This window comes from Acipenser ruthenus, chromosome 9 (assembly GCF_902713425.1).
Source record: "Acipenser ruthenus chromosome 9, fAciRut3.2 maternal haplotype, whole genome shotgun sequence".
In the NCBI taxonomy this organism is placed as follows: Eukaryota; Metazoa; Chordata; class Actinopteri; order Acipenseriformes; family Acipenseridae; genus Acipenser; species Acipenser ruthenus.
In genome coordinates, this window is record NC_081197.1 from 2,395,923 (window position 1) to 2,416,797 (window position 20,875).

At 38.1% G+C, this 20,875-nt stretch overlaps 3 protein-coding genes across 7 annotated transcripts in view; all 3 read right to left on the reverse strand.

The window, feature by feature from the left end:
- Positions 1-1,441: 1,441 nt before the first annotated feature.
- On the reverse strand, positions 1,442-8,617 carry LOC117406327 (homeobox protein CDX-2-like). Its single transcript, XM_059030700.1, has 3 exons — positions 7,763-8,617; positions 4,003-4,148; positions 1,442-3,114 (listed from the first exon to the last, which is right to left on the reverse strand). Exons 1-3 carry the CDS (start codon positions 8,190-8,192, stop codon positions 2,914-2,916), a joined length of 777 nt encoding a protein of 258 aa, XP_058886683.1. The 5' UTR covers positions 8,193-8,617; the 3' UTR covers positions 1,442-2,913.
- Positions 8,618-10,498: 1,881 nt separating this feature from the next.
- On the reverse strand, positions 10,499-13,891 carry LOC131738023 (2-oxo-4-hydroxy-4-carboxy-5-ureidoimidazoline decarboxylase-like). The gene is made up of 2 exons (XM_059030701.1): positions 13,522-13,891; positions 10,499-11,025 (listed from the first exon to the last, which is right to left on the reverse strand). Exons 1-2 carry the CDS (start codon positions 13,826-13,828, stop codon positions 10,673-10,675), a joined length of 660 nt encoding a protein of 219 aa, XP_058886684.1. The 5' UTR covers positions 13,829-13,891; the 3' UTR covers positions 10,499-10,672.
- A 1,517-nt stretch (positions 13,892-15,408) lies between these two features.
- The window catches only part of LOC117407344 (receptor-type tyrosine-protein kinase FLT3-like), a 28,064-nt gene continuing 22,597 nt past the window's right edge, over positions 15,409-20,875 (reverse strand). For all 5 annotated transcript variants that reach the window (XM_059030703.1, XM_059030707.1, XM_059030702.1 and 2 more), the window contains 2 exons: positions 19,040-19,145; positions 15,409-17,073 (listed from right to left, as the gene is read on the reverse strand). In XM_059030703.1, the coding sequence (XP_058886686.1) occupies positions 16,978-17,073; positions 19,040-19,145 (202 nt within the window). In that variant the 3' untranslated portion in view covers positions 15,409-16,977. The remainder of the gene's footprint in view (positions 17,074-19,039; positions 19,146-20,875) is intronic.

The following is a 20,875-nucleotide window of genomic DNA, read 5'->3' on the forward strand; positions in this document are numbered from 1 at the left end:
AACAAGAAGTATGTCTTATCTCGTGAGAAAATGGAGAAGAGGTTAAGGGCAGTATTGCATTATACTTGAGTCTGAATTCCGGGTATTTTACACTGTATTCATTCATAGTTATTGATTTATTTATGTATCTATTTATTAATGAATGAATGAATTAATTAATTAATTAATTAATATATATTTGTATTTATTTATTTATGTATCTATATATGCATTTTTTTTATTTATTTAGCCTATCTATTTATTTATTTATTAATCTATATATGTATTTATTTCTCACTTTGTGATTTCATTAGGCATTTTAAATAACTTCTATATAAAGTCTCATTCATTTTACCATGTGTGGCAAAGTGTTCCTTTTCTCTTACTATTTTAAATGAGTTGCTTATTAAAGCACTCGATTAAATTAGACAATCACTAACTTTCCAATATTTTCAGTTGCAATGGGGTGTTGTAATACATTTGCACTCTGTGTGTGCGTGCGTGTGTGCGTGCGTGCGTGCGTGTGCGTGTGTGTGCATGTAAGTAATTTGTTGAGGAGTCCAGATGGTCTTGTTACCCTTCCCGACCTTGCTGACGATCCTTGTATATATCGAATTCTGCTATACAACAATGCTGACTTTTGAACCGTTTTTAGCCACAGAACAAACATATCCCTCTCACGGTCAACCACTCAAGGATTTTATTGGCCAGGTTTCACAGCAACCCCTAGCAACCGCAGGACTTGACTCCGCAGTGATAGGGTGAATTATCACTCGGCTATTGCACTGAATGACAGTATCGTAAGAGCGCTTTCTGTGTGTGTGTGTGTGTGTGTGTGTGTGTGTGTGTGTGTGTGTGTGTGTGTGCGTGTGCGTGTGCGTGTGCGTGTGCGTGTGCGTGTTCGTGTGTGTTTGAAAGGAGGTGTGTGTACCGGCTATTCTAACACAATAGTATTATTACCAAATTCACAAAATTGTTTAATTACTTTTACTATAAAGTGAGTATCCTGTCCCTAAATCGACTGCGGTGTCTACATACATATGATATGAATACAGTGTTTAAGAACCAAACATTAATCTTATTCAATAAAACACAACCTATCATTTACACTGCGATGAGTGTTAATCATTAGGATAAAAGAAAGAAAAATAAAAAAATTGTAAGTATGTATGTATGTATGTATGTATGTATGTATGTATGTATGTATGTATGTATGTATGTATGTATGTATGTGTATGTATGTATGTATGTATGTATGTATGTATGTATGTATGTATGTATGTATGTATGTATGTATGTATGCTTCTATTGTTTTGATTTGTTGTGCTTATGAAATCAAACAATGTAACTGGAAATCTTGGAAAATTGTCAAAATAGGCAAATTAGTAATTGTCTGATTTAATTAATGACTTTAATGCAATTAATTTACAATAGTAAAATAAAATGAACACAGAGCCACACATGGTAAAAAGCATGAGACTTTTTTTAGAAGTTTATTAAGATGCCTAATTAAAGTACAAAGTGGTCTAACATTTTCACACATGAGTGCCTATTGTTTCTATATCACTGAATACTGAACGGTAATTGAAATTCTCACACCCAGAGGTTTTCATGCAGGTGGGTATATAAAGGATATCAATGACACATCTTGAGGTGTTCTAATACATACTGTAATGTGTATGCATTTGTTTGTTGTTGTTTTTTTCTAAATATAAAACCGTACAGTACAGCGTATATACACACAGTGCAAGCATTTTCACGATTTTCATAACGGAACTCCAGAAATGTCCGTTTTATTAAAGGCCATGTCCACGTTCTCCACTGTAAGGCTAAAAGCACATTGGTAGGAATGAAGCCTCAATCTCACAAGCGGTATCAAATACAGACTGGGCCTGCTCATAATGTACAATAGGCAAAGGAAACCACAGGTGAAGAAATGGCTCGGTGCTCAAAGCTCTTAGCGCGATTTATTTGTTCAAAAAGGAATTAAAACTCGCCCAATAAAGACAGGTCCTTGTAATGTGTGTTTATTCCTTTCAGAATAAGACTGCGCTAATGACGATTTGCTGTGAGACCGTGAGCAATAAGACAACGTATCATCAAAAAAGAAAAGCAAACTGATTGAGTGCGGTCAATATCTTTAAACACACTGCTGGAGTATGTAATATATTACAATGAATTCATATGCGCTGCAATTGGATTGAAATGACGCTTTCACCATGTGTGTTTTTGAGTGTCTAGTTTAAAACAATTCAATTCTTAACACTGAGATGTGTTAACAATCTGTTGCGTAATCTTTGTGTGTAATGCTTAAGCTTTTAGAGGTCCACTGTGTAGGTTTACCAGTACGGATTCGAGAGAAAGCACAGCTGCATGGCTGAAGTTTTCGCAGCGCCTCGGGTAAAGGGGCGTCCTCGTTCGCCGTCCTGTAGCGATGTGTTATTTCTCATGAAGCAGAATGTAGGATGTAGCCAAAGCGTGTCCACTTAAAAACAATTTAAAAAATGATCTACATTACAAATAATATTTCCACTTCCCTGAGAATCAACGAATAATAATTGTATTGACAAGATGTAGACCGACTGCGTAGATGTACACAAAGGATCAAAGACAAACAGACAAACAGTAATATTTCTGACATTTATAGAATATCCGTCCTTGAGAACTCCCCAAATCGGTTAGATTTCGTTCAGTCCTGTAAACAGAAAGTCTTCGTAGGTGTTCGTGGAGTGCTGTTCGTAAGAATGGGTTCATTCTAGGAGCGTCTTACCATTTACATTTACCAGCTCTGCAAATTTAGACGATATATCTCTCTCTTTAAAAAGTGTCTCAGCAAATAGCCTTTTCACAGTTTTTTTTCTTCTTCAAAATACCTCGATTGTACGGACGCCATCGATAAAACCCGCGCTCGATTTGTATTTCAGGTGCATTATTTCACTGCGGTACTAGCGCTGATAACACCGCGGCGCTGGGGCAGCGAATCCCCGCATGGTGCGGCAGAGGCGCGGGTTCCAATGCAGGCTGGGGACTGGGGCGGCCGTCGGAACCGCTGTGAACTGAGCCGGGTTCAGACTGATTTTTTTTCCTGGTTAGCTTTCTTTCTTTGGCTCTTCTGTTCTGAAACCAGATTTTCACCTGAAAGGAAATTAAAACAGAAACCAGTTTCAATTAAAGCCACGTGTACACCAATCCCACTGGTGCTGTTTTCGTACTGCAATGCAATGCAATACAATTCACATCTGCCTAGCGCCTCCCATCACATGGAAGCGTTTCACTCAACACCACTGGAAAAAAAGACAAGTGCAGTCACTAGGGCCTATGACCCTCAATGTGTGTGTGTGTGTGTGTGTGTGCGTGTGTGTGTGTGTGTCTATATATATATATATATATATATATATATATATATATATATATATATATATATATATCGCCTATTACATAGATCAGCAGCTATCTGAAAAATAAATATTGCACATTAAAAACAGAAGGGCAGGGCTGTACACCTGTAAATGGTATTGCTTGTTAAGAAAGAACACGTGTATAATAATGGTAGATATATCTGCACCAGATAACAGAAACGTGTTTGTATTGGCATGCTGTTACAATGTTCTTTTTATTTCGGTAGCACCGGTGAGTTTCTCTCATATTGTACCGTCTAAAACGATTAAAACAGCCACTAAAACCGTTCCAAAGCGTTTACTCCAGTCTTGAATTAACTCCTATTTTTTAAAGAGTTAAAACACCAGCTCATTTTACAAAACTAGAAACAAACAGCTAAGTTATATATTTCAAATCCTCTTAAGCACTCTCAGTGCGTTTTGTTTTTTTCTCATTTGGTAACATTAACATGATGTTTTCTCCTTTCAAAAACAGGAGTTCATTAAAGAACGCTGGAAACGCTTTGAAAATATGTTCTGTTATTAAACACGTGAAACTTTCCCGTTTTCAAGCAAACAGCGGGTCACCCTGCTTCTTTTATTGAGGATCACGTCTGTTGAATAGGGCCGGATATATTTGGCGTACCTGTCTTTCAGTCAGTCCCAGGGTACCTGAGATCTCCGCTTTCCGTCGAATCGTTATGTACCGACTGTAGTGGAATTCTTTCTCCAGTTCCAGCCTCTGGTGGTCTGTATAAACAACGCGGTACTTGTCCTTTGTTCTAGTTTTACCTACGAGAAGAAACACACACAGAGACACACACACACACACACACACACACACACACACACACACACACACAAACACACACAAACACGCACAACTGAATTAGAATACAGGAAATGCACCATGTATAGGCTAATAGTTGTAATTGTAGAATCTGTTATGGTTAATAAAATGTATTTCTGAGGTGGTCCGTTTATATCCAAACCAATGTGTGTGTTTTTTTAATATCTGTCTATTTTAAGACATACTTATTGCTAACTAAAGGAACACAATAAAACATTTTTAATCTACAGAGGGTTATTATAAATAGCATTCAATATGACTAAGACCATACAATACTATAAAATAAATTAAACAACGACCAGTAATCTAATCGAATGAATGACTCCAGCAACAGTCTATACATACTACAGATGTAACCAAATAACTCCATTATACAATTGCTATTTTATTAATTATAATTAAAATCTAAAGTATATATATATATATATATATATATATATATATATATATATATATATATATATAACATTACAGTATGTATTGTGATAGTACATAGGTTTTAAGGGGTTTATATGATATTTAAAATGTGTTACCATTCGGGTCAAGTGCTGTGATAAATGAGATAGTTTAATAAACCGATTAGCTGCTTGAATATAAGATGCGAATATAACCCGCACTGTAGACGACATGTTTAAGAAATAAACACAAAGCTCCTGCGCCAGTCCATAGTCTAAAACAAACTGGAACGCGTTTACAACTTTCTTCATGCGATTTACGAGTATTCTTAAATATCTGGTTTGACAGTGTGTGCTACCATGACAGTGTTTTCTGGTTTCACGCACGCCTGTATAGAGCTACCCCGGCCCTGAATGAAAACACTGGCTTGATATTACGCGTGATTGTTTAAATAAACATGAAAGACTAAAGAAGCGGCGGAGTGAATGCCCTCTTTTAACTTGTATCTGTCGACTTTAATACGGACCCCCTAACCCCGTTCATAAAATAGTTTATACAAGCCGGCCTGTGCGGTTCTGTATGGGAAAGATCACAACGAGCGCGACGCTGATTTACCGGCCGTAGGTCACTTTGTTCAGGTAAACTACCAACAAACTAAAACAAAAGACCCCCACTGAGATACATGTGTGATCAGAGACAAAGCCACGGGTCAGCTGAACGGCTAACACGACCTGAAACAATGCATTACAAGATGATCTTATCGGCGGAACACGGCTCAGAGCTGTAATAAGCAGTCCTATTCTGTTTGATTTGCCACTGCTAAGTAAACCGCGGCGAGGTCTTTCATCCCCCAAACCCGCCAACATAATGAAATTAAGAAATCAGGTCGAAGTAAATTGAATTCCAATAGAACTGCTCGTGATATTAGCCAATCCAGTCTTGCTGTGTGTTTTGCTGAGATAAAATAAAATAGACCTATCACTAAACCATAAATCAATAGGTTAAATGGCAGATTGTTGTGATTTCTGTTTGTAACGTTTATCAGCTATAACGATTAAACATATAAATAGTTTTTGAGAGATTACGTATACTGTGTGTGTGTGTGAGAGAGAGAGAGAGTGTGTGTTATATATAAAACAGCTATGTCTGAAGGCTGCTAAGGCTGCATCTAAACGACATGCCTGGGAACCTGATACAACTCGCTAGAACCTACATGTGGAGACAACGCTGTCAAACTTCCACATGCATTGTGAATTGCTCCCCCCTTTTGTGGTCTGTGAATGGACAGTGAAGGATGATATCAAAGCAAGGCTCGCTGGCGGATCTGTGAAAGACGAGGTTATGCAGGAGCAAGGCTCCAGGCTTGTCCGTGAGCTGAGGTGACATTTACATGACAACTGACTCCGGCGCCCGGACACGGCGTCACTTTAATACTTCAATAATATAGCTCTATATTCGTCAAAGATAATACAGCAACAAATGAACACACACCGTTTTTTGTCTCCTTTTTATTTTTATGGGATACATTTATACAGCGATTACAATGCTTTACAAATATATGTAATATTATTCGAAGCCTAAATTATATTAGATGTTGCGCGCAAATTAAGAAACAGCTATGTCTGATCATTTGAGCGTGCACACCACCACTGGAAAGTGTAGACTTTTCTGAAACTACAAACAAATTGAGTATAAATGCATTGGCACTGGGCTTTGCTTTTCTGTAACTTTTTCTAGTGTCGGAATTATCGCTACACATGTGCTGTCAAAGGGAAGTATAATAGGGCAGCAGTGTGGAGTAGTGGTTAGGGCTCTGGACTCTTGACTGGAGGATTGTGGGTTCAATCCCCAGTGGGGGACACTGCTGTTGTACCCTTGAGCAAGGTACTTTACCTAGATTGCTCCAGTAAAAACCCAACTGTATAAATGGGTAATTGTATGTAAAATAATGTGATATCTGTATAATGTGAAATAATGTATAATGTGATATCTTGTAACAATTGTAAGTCGCCCTGGATAAGGGCGTCTGCTAAAAAATTAATAATAATAATAATAATAATAATAATAATAATAATAATAATAATAATAATAATAATAATAATAGGCATTCCGTAATTACTGACCAGTCAATCCCGTGTCATATCTCCCCCTGAGCCAAATACGAATTCCTAACGTATCGAAATCAGGACATCGCTGGACATCTTCGTATGTCGTATGTCCAGCGCATTTCCGGATAGCGTCGGGAATATCTGATCCATTCTAGAACTGATCAGAACAATTCTAGAATGCGTTCAATTGTCAGTTTGCGGGCCTCATTTTTGGCGATACCTAAATGGTCATTGCAAGGGTTTGAATGCAGGGGAATAAATACAAATCAAATCGGCAATGTGTTCCTGTCAACATATTGAGTTACAGCAGGTAAATAAGTCATTGACACAGCGTTTGTCAAACTACAACCTGCTGTGATTTATATAGGTGAAATGGGTTATACTGTAGTGTATACGAGTATACTGTCCCGTTTAAAGACCACTGCCACAGAGCAGTGTCACTTCAGGTTAGATTTCAGAGCTGCAATGAGGGGAACGCGAGGATGACAGAAAGCGGATATGCTAAGAGGAACACTCGAGTCGGACTGCAGTAACTGTAGTCTTTATTTCCAGACAATTAGATGTTATTATTAATGCTTTGTTATTTACAGCGTCCTACCCTCAGCTGGATTTTGAAACAATTTCACATTCTCCAAAGTAATGCATGTAACCCTGTCTGCCAGTTGTAACTAATAATAATAATAATAATAATAATAATAATAATAATAATAATAATAATAATAATAATAATGAAACATAAAATAAATAGTTTAACACTGGGAAAGATTGCTGCTAATATTGAACTTGTGATATTGTGGAAAACGTCATTTTGTGTGTATGTGTGTATGTGTGTATATATATATATATATATATATATATATATATATATATATATATATATATATATATATATATATATATATATATCAAATAGCAGAATAAGTCACTTTCTGTGTGTTTTCTGGTGAAAATGAGAAAGTAAATTCATCTCGGATGCCAGCGTTGCAATGTTGACAAATTGACATCAGATCGGCCATTAAATATAAAACAAACACACAAGCCTCTTTTTTTACCTGGACCGGTGATGACTGGCTGGGGGGTCTTCTTTATCCATTCGTAAGAGCGCCTCGGACTGCTGGGGGCTTGGTGTTCAGCTGCGCTGGTGTTGAGGGCATGGATAACCCCGCCACCCGAATGCTGGACGGGGTTATAATCGGCCGCGGAGTATGGAAGCGTCCCCGCTGACGCATTGATGGAATGCGCCCCGTTTGTTGGCACGGGCGCGTACGCACTCCATTCCTCGCGGGGTGGTCCATACGGGGAATGCCAGGAGACTGCCGGCTGTGTAGCACTGTCCAAATTCACTCCTGGGACGTGATAGGTCCCGTAATCCGGGTACTGTGGCGGGCTGACAAAATTCTGAGCACCAAGATTCAGTCCAGAATGCCTAACAGAACTCGGGTACATGCTTGCTTCTTTATCCAAAAGGTAGCTTACGTACATGGCGGCAACGGGGATGGCGCAATACGCATACTATTAGGAAACACACAAGGAAGGGTCTTTTTTAGTCCATTAGGGTCCTATTTTGTTTCCTTTATGACCCGTTTCAAGTACTCTCTTCTTCTGATGATCAGGGCAAATTGACTGGATCCCACATGATGAAGGATTGTTTACAAAGGTGCTATTAGTGAGAGCGCAGCAACGGCCGGTGACGTCAGTTTATTAATCTAACTCCCCCCACACCTCAAAAGGATTTGCATTTTAAAAGATTTGCATTTAAAAAGATAAGCGCGCACTTGTAGATATTGCGCTTGTATTGCTCCCGTGCTTCCTCCTGCCTTTGCGATGCGATGCACTTTGAGCACACAGACAGGTTCCAATGTGCTCGTTCGGATTATTCCAGGAAGCGTTTTATTTGTGTAAGAGAGCGCGGCGCCAGTGCTGTCGATACACGGTAGAGAAGCAGGTCATAAATAAACGAGGAGACACAAGGAAGCAGGTGCGGGTGTAAAGTCGGTGTGTAACCACTCAAGCATGCAGGCTCCTAATGGGGTTGGCTCAGTGTTGTCAGACTCCCAAGGATTACATTATAAATCTTTATCGTTCATTGACAAATGTAGTATTATTATGAAGAATGGCATTATTATTATTATTATTATTATTATTATTATTATTATTATTATTATTATTATTATTATTATTATTATTATTAGTAGTAGTAGTAGTAGTAGTAGTATTAGTAGTAGTAGTAGTAGTAGTAGTAGTAGTAGTATTAGTAGTAGTAGTAGTAGTAGTAGTAGTCGTAGTAGTAGTAGTTTTAGTAGTAGCAGTATAACTGTGCAACTCGTTTATCCAGGATGGCCTAACAGCACTGTTGAAAAATGTCGTTAGATTTTAAATGGTCAGTTTCTGAAAATGATTCTGCATATGATTACTATGTATTTATTAGTTGCTTCACAACATTTCTTTGGAGCCGTTTAAATGTGTCTTTGATGACCTTTGGTTACTTAATTCGTGCAGGAATTCAAACACAAGGGGTTACAAGAGATACACGTCTTCTTACAGCGTGTATACCGCCAGACATTGACAAGAAATGTAGGCCCATGTGTGAAATTGTACAAATCGTCGCATCTGTTTTTAAAATGATCTAGTTTGAATTGTTACTGTGAGCAGTCGCTTTAAAACGCAGCATTTTAGATACTCTAAAACGGGTCACTATAATAAACATCACGATGTTTACATTTGACAGATAAGCATCTATTTGTAGGCTTTTCTTCTGTTTAGAACTAAAGCACACAACAAACTAAATAAAACACGTGGACCAATGCGTATACTATACAACCGTCATAAGGTGACACCGTTCAAAAAAATAAAATAAAGACTATGCTGATGTTAAAACTACTACTACAGTACTACAGTACTACTACTAATATAAATAAAACTACTACTACTACTACTACTACTAATAATAATAATAATAATAATAATAATAATAATAATAATAATAAGCCATTTCAGTTCACCAAAAACGAAAAAGAAACGAATGAACAACCTTAGACGGTTATGGTCTAGTAACTTTCTCCTTTCTGAGGAATACATTGCGCTAATGGTGATTTGGATGAATATATGACTATATGAAGACAGCCAGCTCGTCACTGCATTTGAACGAGACGAGCTGGACCTGCTATGGGAGTTACTGCTGCTTCAACGCAGTGAAGAAGACACAATCAAAACAGAACCGTTTCAAGTTAGCAAATGTGATCAAACGGGAATCCCCTTTCATATCAAAACCATGGAAACAACTGTGCTCTACCTCGCCCAAATCATTATTATTATTATTATTATTATTATTATTATTATTATTATTATTATTATTATTATTATTATTATAGTCGGTGTTTTATTCAATGAAAATGTAAACTAGCTAAATGTGGAATATGCTGCAAGCCCATGCCTTACCCACAAAGAACGTTTTAAAACTTGAACCTAGTTTTATGAGGCAATAAAATCCAATGTGATTGCTTTATTATTTCTGCTTCACATAAACGCCACGTAACCCTTGAAAAATAACAAAGAGAATCATAATAAACTATATATTATATATAAATATAAATATAATAAACGTATTTCAACTCCAATAGTGAACAATACACAGCATCATCTAACACATTTATGTTTCAAGCGGTGATCTGCTTTTGTTTAAACTGTTTATTCGTGTTTTTAATGAGCTCCCTTATTTAAAACACAACAAAACAAAACGGAACAGACACACACATACACGCCCCCCCCCCCCCCCACACACACACACACACTTAAAGCCAGAAACACATTTCATACGTCATAAACAAAATAGAAAACCACGACCTTTTTCTGCAGTTTATTTGTAACAAGTCTTAAAAGCACACTTTCCATCTGAACGTTCTGCTCCGCCGAAAGCGTTCATGAATGAATTGTTACTTGGCCTTGGCTCTAGATTTGTTTTTTTACAGTTTGGTGGATTTCGCAGCTCTGTTATAAATGTCCTGCAGTCTGAGGCGGCAGATGCTTTTAACCTCTGCTATGCCGCAGTGCAGCTCCTGGAGCTGTTGGTTCCGGACCCTGCTTTCCAGTTGCTGGATGATCCTGTCCTTGTCACTCATCCTGGCACAGATGACGAAGGGGAACCCGAACTGTTTCTTGTACTGCGAGTTCAGCTGATTCATCCGGAGCGCGTCCGCGGAGCTCAGCGAGGTCAACCCGGCCTGGCCTTGCTCTCCTCGGGACTCCACTGTGAGTGTGCCCGCAAGCAGCTCCCTTCCTGCTAAATCCGGGTGACACCTCAGTATACCCTCTTTACCTGCGGGAATGGCATCATATAGACATGCATTATATCAACAAAGTGAAGGACAGCACTGCAAAATACTCATTGTTTAAGAATGAAACGTAGCTCGTATGCAACACGTTTTAAACACATAGTGTTTATTTCAGTTGTTTGAGAGGCTAGAGCTGAGGGAACGCTTGGTTTCAGGAGACCGCTGCACGGCACACCAGGGGAAGACTTGGGGTTGATACAGCAAAGAGGCTTCAAATCTCCCGGTCTCCTGGAACCAGGTTTCAAGCCACTGTTCCTGAAAAAGTGGCTTCCAGTTCTTAGTGTTACCAAAATAAACATTACAGTGAGAAATATAGACATATGTCATGTCAAATCTGTAGGCTAACATTTTATATTGATTTCATAAACATACAGACATACTGGAAGCGCCGAGGTTGACTATAGGTGATAAAATGTCCATATGAATAAACTCTATGGAAATGTATGTAAGAACAAATGTATGAACATGTATTCAACACTTTATATGTGTTTTATATATTAAAATATATATATTGTAATCCTATTTTAAATATTAAACAAATCAACTGAAATAAACCTAATGTAATAATATTATCTATCTATCTATCTATCTATCTATCTATCTATCTATCTATCTATCTATCTATCTATCTATCTGTCTGTTTGTCTGTCTGCCTGCCTGCCTGTCTATAATCATTGGTCAATAATTACCCATTTAAAAAAAAAAACAGGGTCAAACAATATTTCAGATATTAAGCATGCACACACAGGGATGTGAGGCACATATCTGCACATTGTTTAGACAAACACATCAAACCTATTCAGTGACTCGTAGAATTATTTGGTAGCTTCCTGGTTTTTTGAGTTCTAGAACCACTCTAAAAGAATCACTGCATTGTGCATCAGCCCATGCTTCTAGAACCCTTTAGTTTAACTGTGAACCCATTCTCACCCAGAATGATGAAACATTCTTTATTACAATAACTGTCCCTGAGAAAACCCTGGTTCTGTACACTGGAAAAAAATGCCTTTGTATTCTAAACACGTTCTTATACTTAAATACATCAACTGTAGTGTGTCCTGTAAAATAAATATGTTCAAAATAACAGCAAAAAACATATTTTGAATATAGTTTTATATTTTATAAAAACTGCTCTAGCTATTAAAATAACCCATAATACTAAGAACAGAGAGTAATTCGTATTTCACTATTTACTTAGAGTTTTGAGAAGCATTATCATGGATTCTGAATAATTTAGGTTTTAGCTGTATTCATATTAGCATATTCCCCTACTTTGAGAGTTAATACTTTGGAGAGTTTGGATTGCGAAACTGAAACACACAAGAAATACCAAGCAGCAAAACGATTCGAAAGTTATACAACACTGACATCTAGCGTTACACACACGCAAGTGCAACGCCTGGGCAGTTTCAGAGCTTTCCGGAGACGCTTTACAACAGTGCACATTGTAACGATCTAGGCTTGCACATACTGTATTGCTTTTAAGAAGGAATCTCAATATCCGATGCTGCGAAAACACGGGAGGAAATCTAAGGGAGAAGGGTGTTTATTTATGTGTTACATTAATAAACAAAATGACTTGATCCCTAGAAAAGCAACTCAAATGTTACATATGAAGGCTAATCATCCCGTCTTTGAATTAAAGCAGAAAAACGCCCAATTATATACAAAACAATGCTGCCGTTCCAGTTTGGCTACATTTCCAATAAATGAAGCTGCAGATAGAAAAAAAAAACGACAGTCATTTAAAGTAAACATGTAAAACAGTTGCTTTTGAATGTCATCTGCAAAATGTGTTGTGCAGTTAATTGTGAATCAAAAACCTATTTGTTGCACATCTTATTGTTTTATACACTGATAGAAAAAAATTAAATCTCAAACGTGCGCAGCCTTCGTGTTAGTTTTGAAATAATTTTGACAAACCATGCATACGGCTCAACCCCACCCCCCGGTTACAGCAGGCAGATTGAAGTTGGGTGCGGTCGTGATCACGCCTCTTCACGAATCACGCCTCAAGTAATAGTTTAACCTACATTCTTTTGAAAGTTAACTTTGTATTGGGCAATGGTCGAGTAGCTTCACAACACACACACACACACGCATACAGTGAAGCAAGGAGTCAGAACCTTACACTAAAAACAAAAGCTGAATCACTTCAAACAAACACCAAACGAATGTTCCCCAAAAACTAGCAACACATTCTTCAGTAATTCGGTCGGAATCCCTCAGGAATAACACCTGCATATCGCCCACACGTCACTGAGTTCTGAATTCACGTGGATTCAATTACCCGTAGGGGTGAGCGGGGCAGTGAATTACATCACAACTCGGACAGGACGTGCAGAAGATATTCAGGTGTTATTCCTGTGGGGTTCAGCCGGAATTCATTACGGTTTTGCGGCCGATATTTTAAAGGCACAAAACAATCTGGAAATAAGCGACGGAGTGTTTATACGTATTTAAAAAAAAAACAATTTTACCTTCGATCGACAGGCTATCAATAAATTCATTGAATCCATTTTCCAGCTCCAGAGTGCTTGAGAAGGGTCTCCGGGACCACAGCGCAGCGGCGATCAGAGGACATCTCTCAACAACATTCCCAAAAACACACACAAACTCTTCACAAGTCATAGAATTCACGGTCTGCACATCCATGCTGCACACTGTACCCAGCAGATACGGTACAATGAGCAGATACTGTTGACAATGAGATCGAAGTACAGAATAACACAAAGGTTCAGCGGCTGGTTTTTCAAACAGACCCCCAGGTCCTTGCTCTGAACTCATAAGTAAACAAAGCGGGTTCCAGGCAGAGAGTACAGTATAGTATTTCGATCGTGATTAGCAGGAGGCTGGCTCTTCACGCTGCCTTTAACCCCACAATAACCGGGACATCCGGTTCTGTTGCGTGTTTATGCAGCTGACAGTGTCGTTATTTAAACACCATTATCGGTTCTGGTAGCATTTGTCTGCAATGCTGGTCAGGTGAGAATAGCGAGTCTGTATCGTTAATCTATTGCGCGAGAAGGCTTAATGGACCACAGTAAATGCATCTCTCCTATACATGGACTGAGTCTGTTCCTATCGGTGCAATGGAAAGTCTTACAGAACGTTCTGCCCACGCTGTCTACCCAGCAGTGTCCAGGCATAACCACACACTGCGCATAGATGGAGTAGATTAAAATAAAAAATAAAAAGTATTAATGATTGATTACAAAAAGTACGTAACAATAATAGCATCAATAACAATAATAATAACAACAATACTGATACATATTAACAATAAAAACAAACTGCACCGTTGAATTAATATGTTTGAAATAGTTTGACAATTGATTTAAATACATGACAGTAAAACAGTTTAAAAACGGAATATAAAACAGAACAAGACTTCTGGCAGTGGATCCTGTATTTTCTTTAAAGCAATATATATATATGTGTGTGTGTGTGTGTGTGTGTGTGTGTGTGTGTGTGTGTGTGTGTGTGTGTGTGTGTGTGAACATCATTTAGATCTTTATTTTTAACATCATGTAATCAAAGAAACTACTAAATGACATCGCAAAAGTCATAATAGCCATAATAGTAGTACAATGTTTATGTTAGATTTGGAAATGTCACATTTTTCCATTTTTTATCATTTTTTTTGTTAAGTATATGGGAAACTACAAAGCGGTATGCAATTCAATGTTAATGTAACAATATTCAGCAGGTTTAATTCGACTTTATGAAGCAAAATGTGTTAATTCTATAGCGTGGTGCAGACAGTTTAGGTCAGAGCTGTAGGAGAGTGCGCCTGTGTTCCTTCCAATACAATGCACGGTAATCTCATACAAGAGACTACACACTACAGAAAAACAGAGTGGATTTATTAGAGTCTCGTGGATTGCATGACTCTACTGTAAGTGTTTTAAAAGAGTCACAATGGCCCCATGGCTGCTATTCAAATAACCGGGCAGACCGAAATTTAATGAACCCCATCAGAAAGCATCCATTCAAACACATGCACATAGAGGCTTATTTTTTTTACTGACAAGTTAATAACAAATATATATATATATATATATATATATATATATATATATATATATATATATATATATATATATATATATATATATATAAAGGGCAACACAACTCTATTTACAATTGATTTCAAAAGGCAACACATACTTACTAACGTAAAAGGGCTTTTATAATTGTAACCCAAGCTTATACCTCTTTTTCTAATGCAGTGGTTTGAGGGACGCCCTCCTATGTCTGGGAGTTTGAAACTTTCCAAGGACCTTGTTTAGCTCAAGTTGTATAATGTATCATGATCTCGGGGTATTTGGAGTCTGTTGGTCTGTCTGTCCCACTGTCTCTCTGTACGTTATTTTGGAGTTTTGCATATCAACCGGAGAATTGTGATGGAAGTATCTGAGGACATTCTTTAGAACACATTATTTAGTCCATTATAATCTGGAGGTCTGCGGAGGCTGTCTGGCTCTCTGTATGTCAGGCTTACATCTTTAAATATGTCATGAGAACAGCTTCTCCGATTGCAATGAACAGGCCATGCTGTATATCAAAGGAACATGTTACCGACGCTTCTAGTTTCCATGAATGTCAAGGACATGCTTGTTCTAACGGCAGCCTAATGGTTTTTAATAAAACCTTTAAAATAGTTGAAATGTGTAAAGCAAATAACTTAAATGCATTTTTTAAACAAATGATACAATTGTGATATTTAGTACAAGCTGGCTGTTAATGAAGACTGTTACTATTGCATGAAACGATTGCATAATAATAATGTTATGAAATAAAATTTAAAAAATATCAATTCAATGTTACAGCTGTTTTCGTTTTCTGTATGTCTTCAATACTACAAAAGCCTTCCTCTGTGTTGTGTTTATTATGGCTTTAACCCTGTGATGCTCATTTCTGTATCTCATGTGATCCAATGCTTACCCACCCCTCTATGTTATTATTTTTAAATCCAGCCTCACAAGCCTGAATTATTCATATGCAGAATTATGTGTTGCCGGACAGGAATTGTGTTTCATACAAGAAATGGAATTCAGTTACATACATGTAGTGGCTTTTCATCTCTTCAGAAATGCTTGGGTATTACTGGGTTAAAAAAACTATACAATGCTGTAATGCATTCACCGAAGTGAAAAAAGAGAGTCTGTTTCTCCAATGCTTTCTACATCTGAGCATGTGCAAATAGCTTATAGCTGGCAGTATGTAATCAATCAATCTAATTAAATGACATGCAATATCTGTAAACTGAACAAAAGCTTAGCATCCTGTTTTTTTAACTGAATGCATTACTGCTGTAGATGAATGCTGTTTGAATACGCTGTTTCTAGCTGAATTAAATCAAACTTTATAGCACCACCATAGCTGTACATAGAATGACTGTTGCTGTGCCATCATTTTGATTTAATCCAGGACCACTGAATCTACTTCCGTTTACCTTAAAAGAAAATTGGGTTAGGGTTGCAGCAAACATCATTCCTCTTTTCTGTGTTTAAAACAAAACTAAAAATAAATAATGTCACATCTTAAGCTAACACAATTTGACTGTAAATTACCGTAAAATATTTAACGGTATGTTTAAAATTCTGACATATATGTGTCACGTGGAGTGGTCTCTAAACATGTGAAATCGATTCCACACCCCACGTCATTACTCTTTTCACCCCTCCCTTGGTATTCTTTCTTTAATCTTTTTTTATAATCTAAACTTTGAAATAGTTGTGAACTTCACAAGGCTGTGTCATTTCTGTGACGAATGTGAGAAGGATTGATTTGGGAAAGTAGGATTTGTCCCAGAGGGGTCCCCTTCTGTTATGAGGGAGCTGAGAGTGGATGTGGATGGAGGCTCCCACAAAAGAGCAGGCTCTTCATTCGCTATCCCCCAGCTCTGTCACTGTCTCGCCGGTCCCTTTGGTTTACAGGGCTTCCTCCTCTGTGCTGCAGTTGGCTGGTGCGTTCTTGTAATCAGAGCTGGATCTGAGTCTGTCTTTCCTTGGGGGGGTTTGATAAAGCTGAAGAGAAGAAAGAGGGATCTCAGCCAATGTGCTGATAAAGAGAACTGCACTGCTTTATGTTGGTTATATATACCGAAAGGGGTCTGATCCATAAAACTCACAGTCCTGCTCTACTACAGACCTTATTTCAATGTGTTTTATTAATTATATATAATAAGAGACACACAACGTATTAATGTATTAGTTTATTAGGTGTACACTGTTACCTTACATCTCTGTTAGAGATCGCTTGCAGTCGCCGGTTTGCGCCCAGACTCTGTCCTGTTACATTATGCATTTTCATGAATCAGTGCAGAAGAGATGCAGAGAGATTTCATTTTCATGAATCAGTACAGAAGAGATGCAGAGAGATTTCATTTTCATGAATCAGTGCAGAAGAGATGCAGAGAGATTTCATTTTCATGAATCAGTGCAGAAGAGATGCAGAGAGATTTCATTTTCATGAATCAGTGCAGAAGAGATGCAGTGAGATTTCATTTTCATGAATCAGTGCAGAAGAGATGCAGAGAGATTTCATTTTCATGAATCAGTGCAGAAGAGATGCAGAGAGATTTCATTTTCATGAATCAGTACAGAAGAGATGCAGAGAGATTTCATTTTCACGAATCAGTGCAGAAGAGATGCAGAGAGATTTCATTTTCACGAATCAGTACAGAAGAGATGCAGAGAGATTTCATTTTCACGAATCAGTGCAGAAGAGATGCAGAGAGATTTCATTTTCACGAATCAGTGGAGAAGAGATGCAGAGAGATTTCATTTTCACGAATCAGTGCAGAAGAGATGCAGAGAGATTTCATTTTCACGAATCAGTGCAGAAGAGATGCAGAGAGATTTCATTTTCACGAATCAGTGCAGAAGAGATGCAGAGAGATTTCATTTTCACGAATCAGTGCAGAAGAGATGCAGAGAGATTTCATTTTCACGAATCAGTGCAGAAGAGATGCAGAGAGATTTCATTTTCACGAATCAGTGCAGAAGAGATGCAGAGAGATTTCATTTTCACGAATCAGTGCAGAAAAGATGCAGAGAGATTTCATTTTCACGAATCAGTGCAGAAGAGATGCAGAGAGATTTCATTTTCATGAATCAGTGCAGAAGAGATGCAGAGAGATTTCATTTTCACGAATCAGTGCAGATGAGATGCAGAGAGATTTCATTTTCACGAATCAGTGCAGAAGAGATGCAGAGAGATTTCATTTTCACGAATCAGTACAGAAGAGATGCAGAGAGATTTCATTTTCATGAATCAGTGCAGAAGAGATGCAGAGAGATTTCATTTTCATGAATCAGTACAGAAGAGATGCAGAGAGATTTCATTTTCATGAATCAGTACAGAAGAGATGCAGAGAGATTTCATTTTCATGAATCAGTGCAGAAGAGATGCAGATTTCATTTTCATGAATCAGTACAGAAGAGATGCAGAGAGATTTCATTTTCATGAATCAGTACAGAAGAGATGCAGAGAGATTTCATTTTCATGAATCAGTGCAGATGAGATGCAGAGAGATTTCATTTTCATGAATCAGTACAGAAGAGATGCAGAGAGATTTCATTTTCATGAATCAGTGCAGAAGAGATGCAGAGAGATTTCATTTTCATGAATCAGTGCAGAAGAGATGCAGAGAGATTTCATTTTCATGAATCAGTGCAGAAGAGATGCAGAGAGATTTCATTTTCATGAATCAGTGCAGAAGAGATGCAGAGAGATTTCATTTTCATGAATCAGTACAGAAGAGATGCAGAGAGATTTCATTTCCATGAATCAGTGCAGAAGAGATGCAGAGAGATTTCATTTTCATGAATCAGTGCAGAAGAGATGCAGAGAGATTTCATTTTCATGAATCAGTGCAGAAGAGATGCAGAGAGATTTCATTTTCATGAATCAGTGCAGAAGAGATGCAGAGAGATTTCATTTTCATGAATCAGTGCAGAAGAGATGCAGAGAGATTTCTGATGCACCTACCGCTGCTTCTGCATCAGACAGCTGACTCTCCATGAAGGAAACAATCTGGGAGAAACCAGGTCTTTTCCTAGCGTCCAGGGTCCAACAAGACTGCATCACCTGGTAGCTGTTTACAGAGGAGCACATTGGCATGATCAGTGAAGGGAATGTCATATTAAAACAGCAGAAAAAATCGAATCGTCCAACTGTCGCCACTTTCTGCATATTAACATCTTGATTTGATGAGTCAGGATCAGGAGGATAGTTTAGTTGTGTGTTTATTATTATTTAGTCTTTAAAATCTCTGTACGTGACATTAGTTAGTGCCCCTGGTTAATAATCATTTCCGTGGAAACAGCCCTATTGAATCACAGAGCATGCACATGATGTCAGTTTATTAAGGGTCAGGCCCTAGAGCAAAGCGAGTCGGTCTGTCATACAAAGAGCACAAGAGATAATACACTGTCAAATTGATTAGAAGTAACCACCAAACACTTATAAATACATTACAGTGCCTTGCGAAAGTATTCGGCCCCCTTGAACTTTGCGACCTTTTGCCACATTTCAGGCTTCAAACATAAAGATATGAAACTGTAATTTTTTGTGAAGAATCAACAACAAGTGGGACACAATCATGAAGTGGAACGAAATTTATTGGATATTTCAAACTTTTTTAACAAATAAAAAACTGAAAAATTGGGCGTGCAAAATTATTCAGCCCCCTTAAGTTAATACTTTGTAGCGCCACCTTTTGCTGCGATTACAGCTGTAAGTCGCTTGGGGTATGTCTCTATCAGTTTTGCACATCGAGAGACTGAAATTTTTGCCCATTCCTCCTTGCAAAACAGCTCGAGCTCAGTGAGGTTGGATGGAGAGCATTTGTGAACAGCAGTTTTCAGTTCTTTCCACAGATTCTCGATTGGATTCAGGTCTGGACTTTGACTTGGCCATTCTAACACCTGGATATGTTTATTTGTGAACCATTCCATTGTAGATTTTGCTTTATGTTTTGGATCATTGTCTTGTTGGAAGACAAATCTCCGTCCCAGTCTCAGGTCTTTTGCAGACTCCATCAGGTTTTCTTCCAGAATGGTCCTGTATTTGGCTCCATCCATCTTCCCATCAATTTTAACCATCTTCCCTGTCCCTGCTGAAGAAAAGCAGGCCCAAACCATGATGCTGCCACCACCATGTTTGACAGTGGGGATGGTGTGTTCAGGGTGATGAGCTGTGTTGCTTTTACGCCAAACATAACGTTTTGCATTGTTGCCAAAAAGTTCGATTTTGGTTTCATCTGACCAGAGCACCTTCTTCCACATGTTTGGTGTGTCTCCGAGGTGGCTTGTGGCAAACTGTAAACGACACTTTTTATGGATATCTTTAAGAAATGGCTTTCTTCTTACCACTCTTCCATAAAGGCCAGATTTGTGCAGTATACGACTGATTGTTGTCCTATGGACAGAGTCTCCCACCTCAGCTGTAGATCTCTGCAGTTCATCCAGAGTGATCATGGGCCTCTTGGCTGCATCTCTGATCAGTCTTCTCCTTGTATGAGCTGAAAGTTTAGGGACGGCCAGGTCTTGGTAGATTTGCAGTGGTCTGATACTCCTTCCATTTCAATATTATCGCTTGCACAGTGCTCCTTGGGATGTTTAAAGCTTGGGAAATCTTTTTGTATCCAAATCCGGCTTTAAACTTCTCCACAACAGTATCTCGGACCTGCCTGGTGTGTTCCTTGTTCTTCATGATGCTCTCTGCGCTTTAAACGGACCTCTGAGACTATCACAGTGCAGGTGCATTTATACGGAGAATTGATTACACACAGGTGGATTCTATTTATCATCATTAGTCATTTAG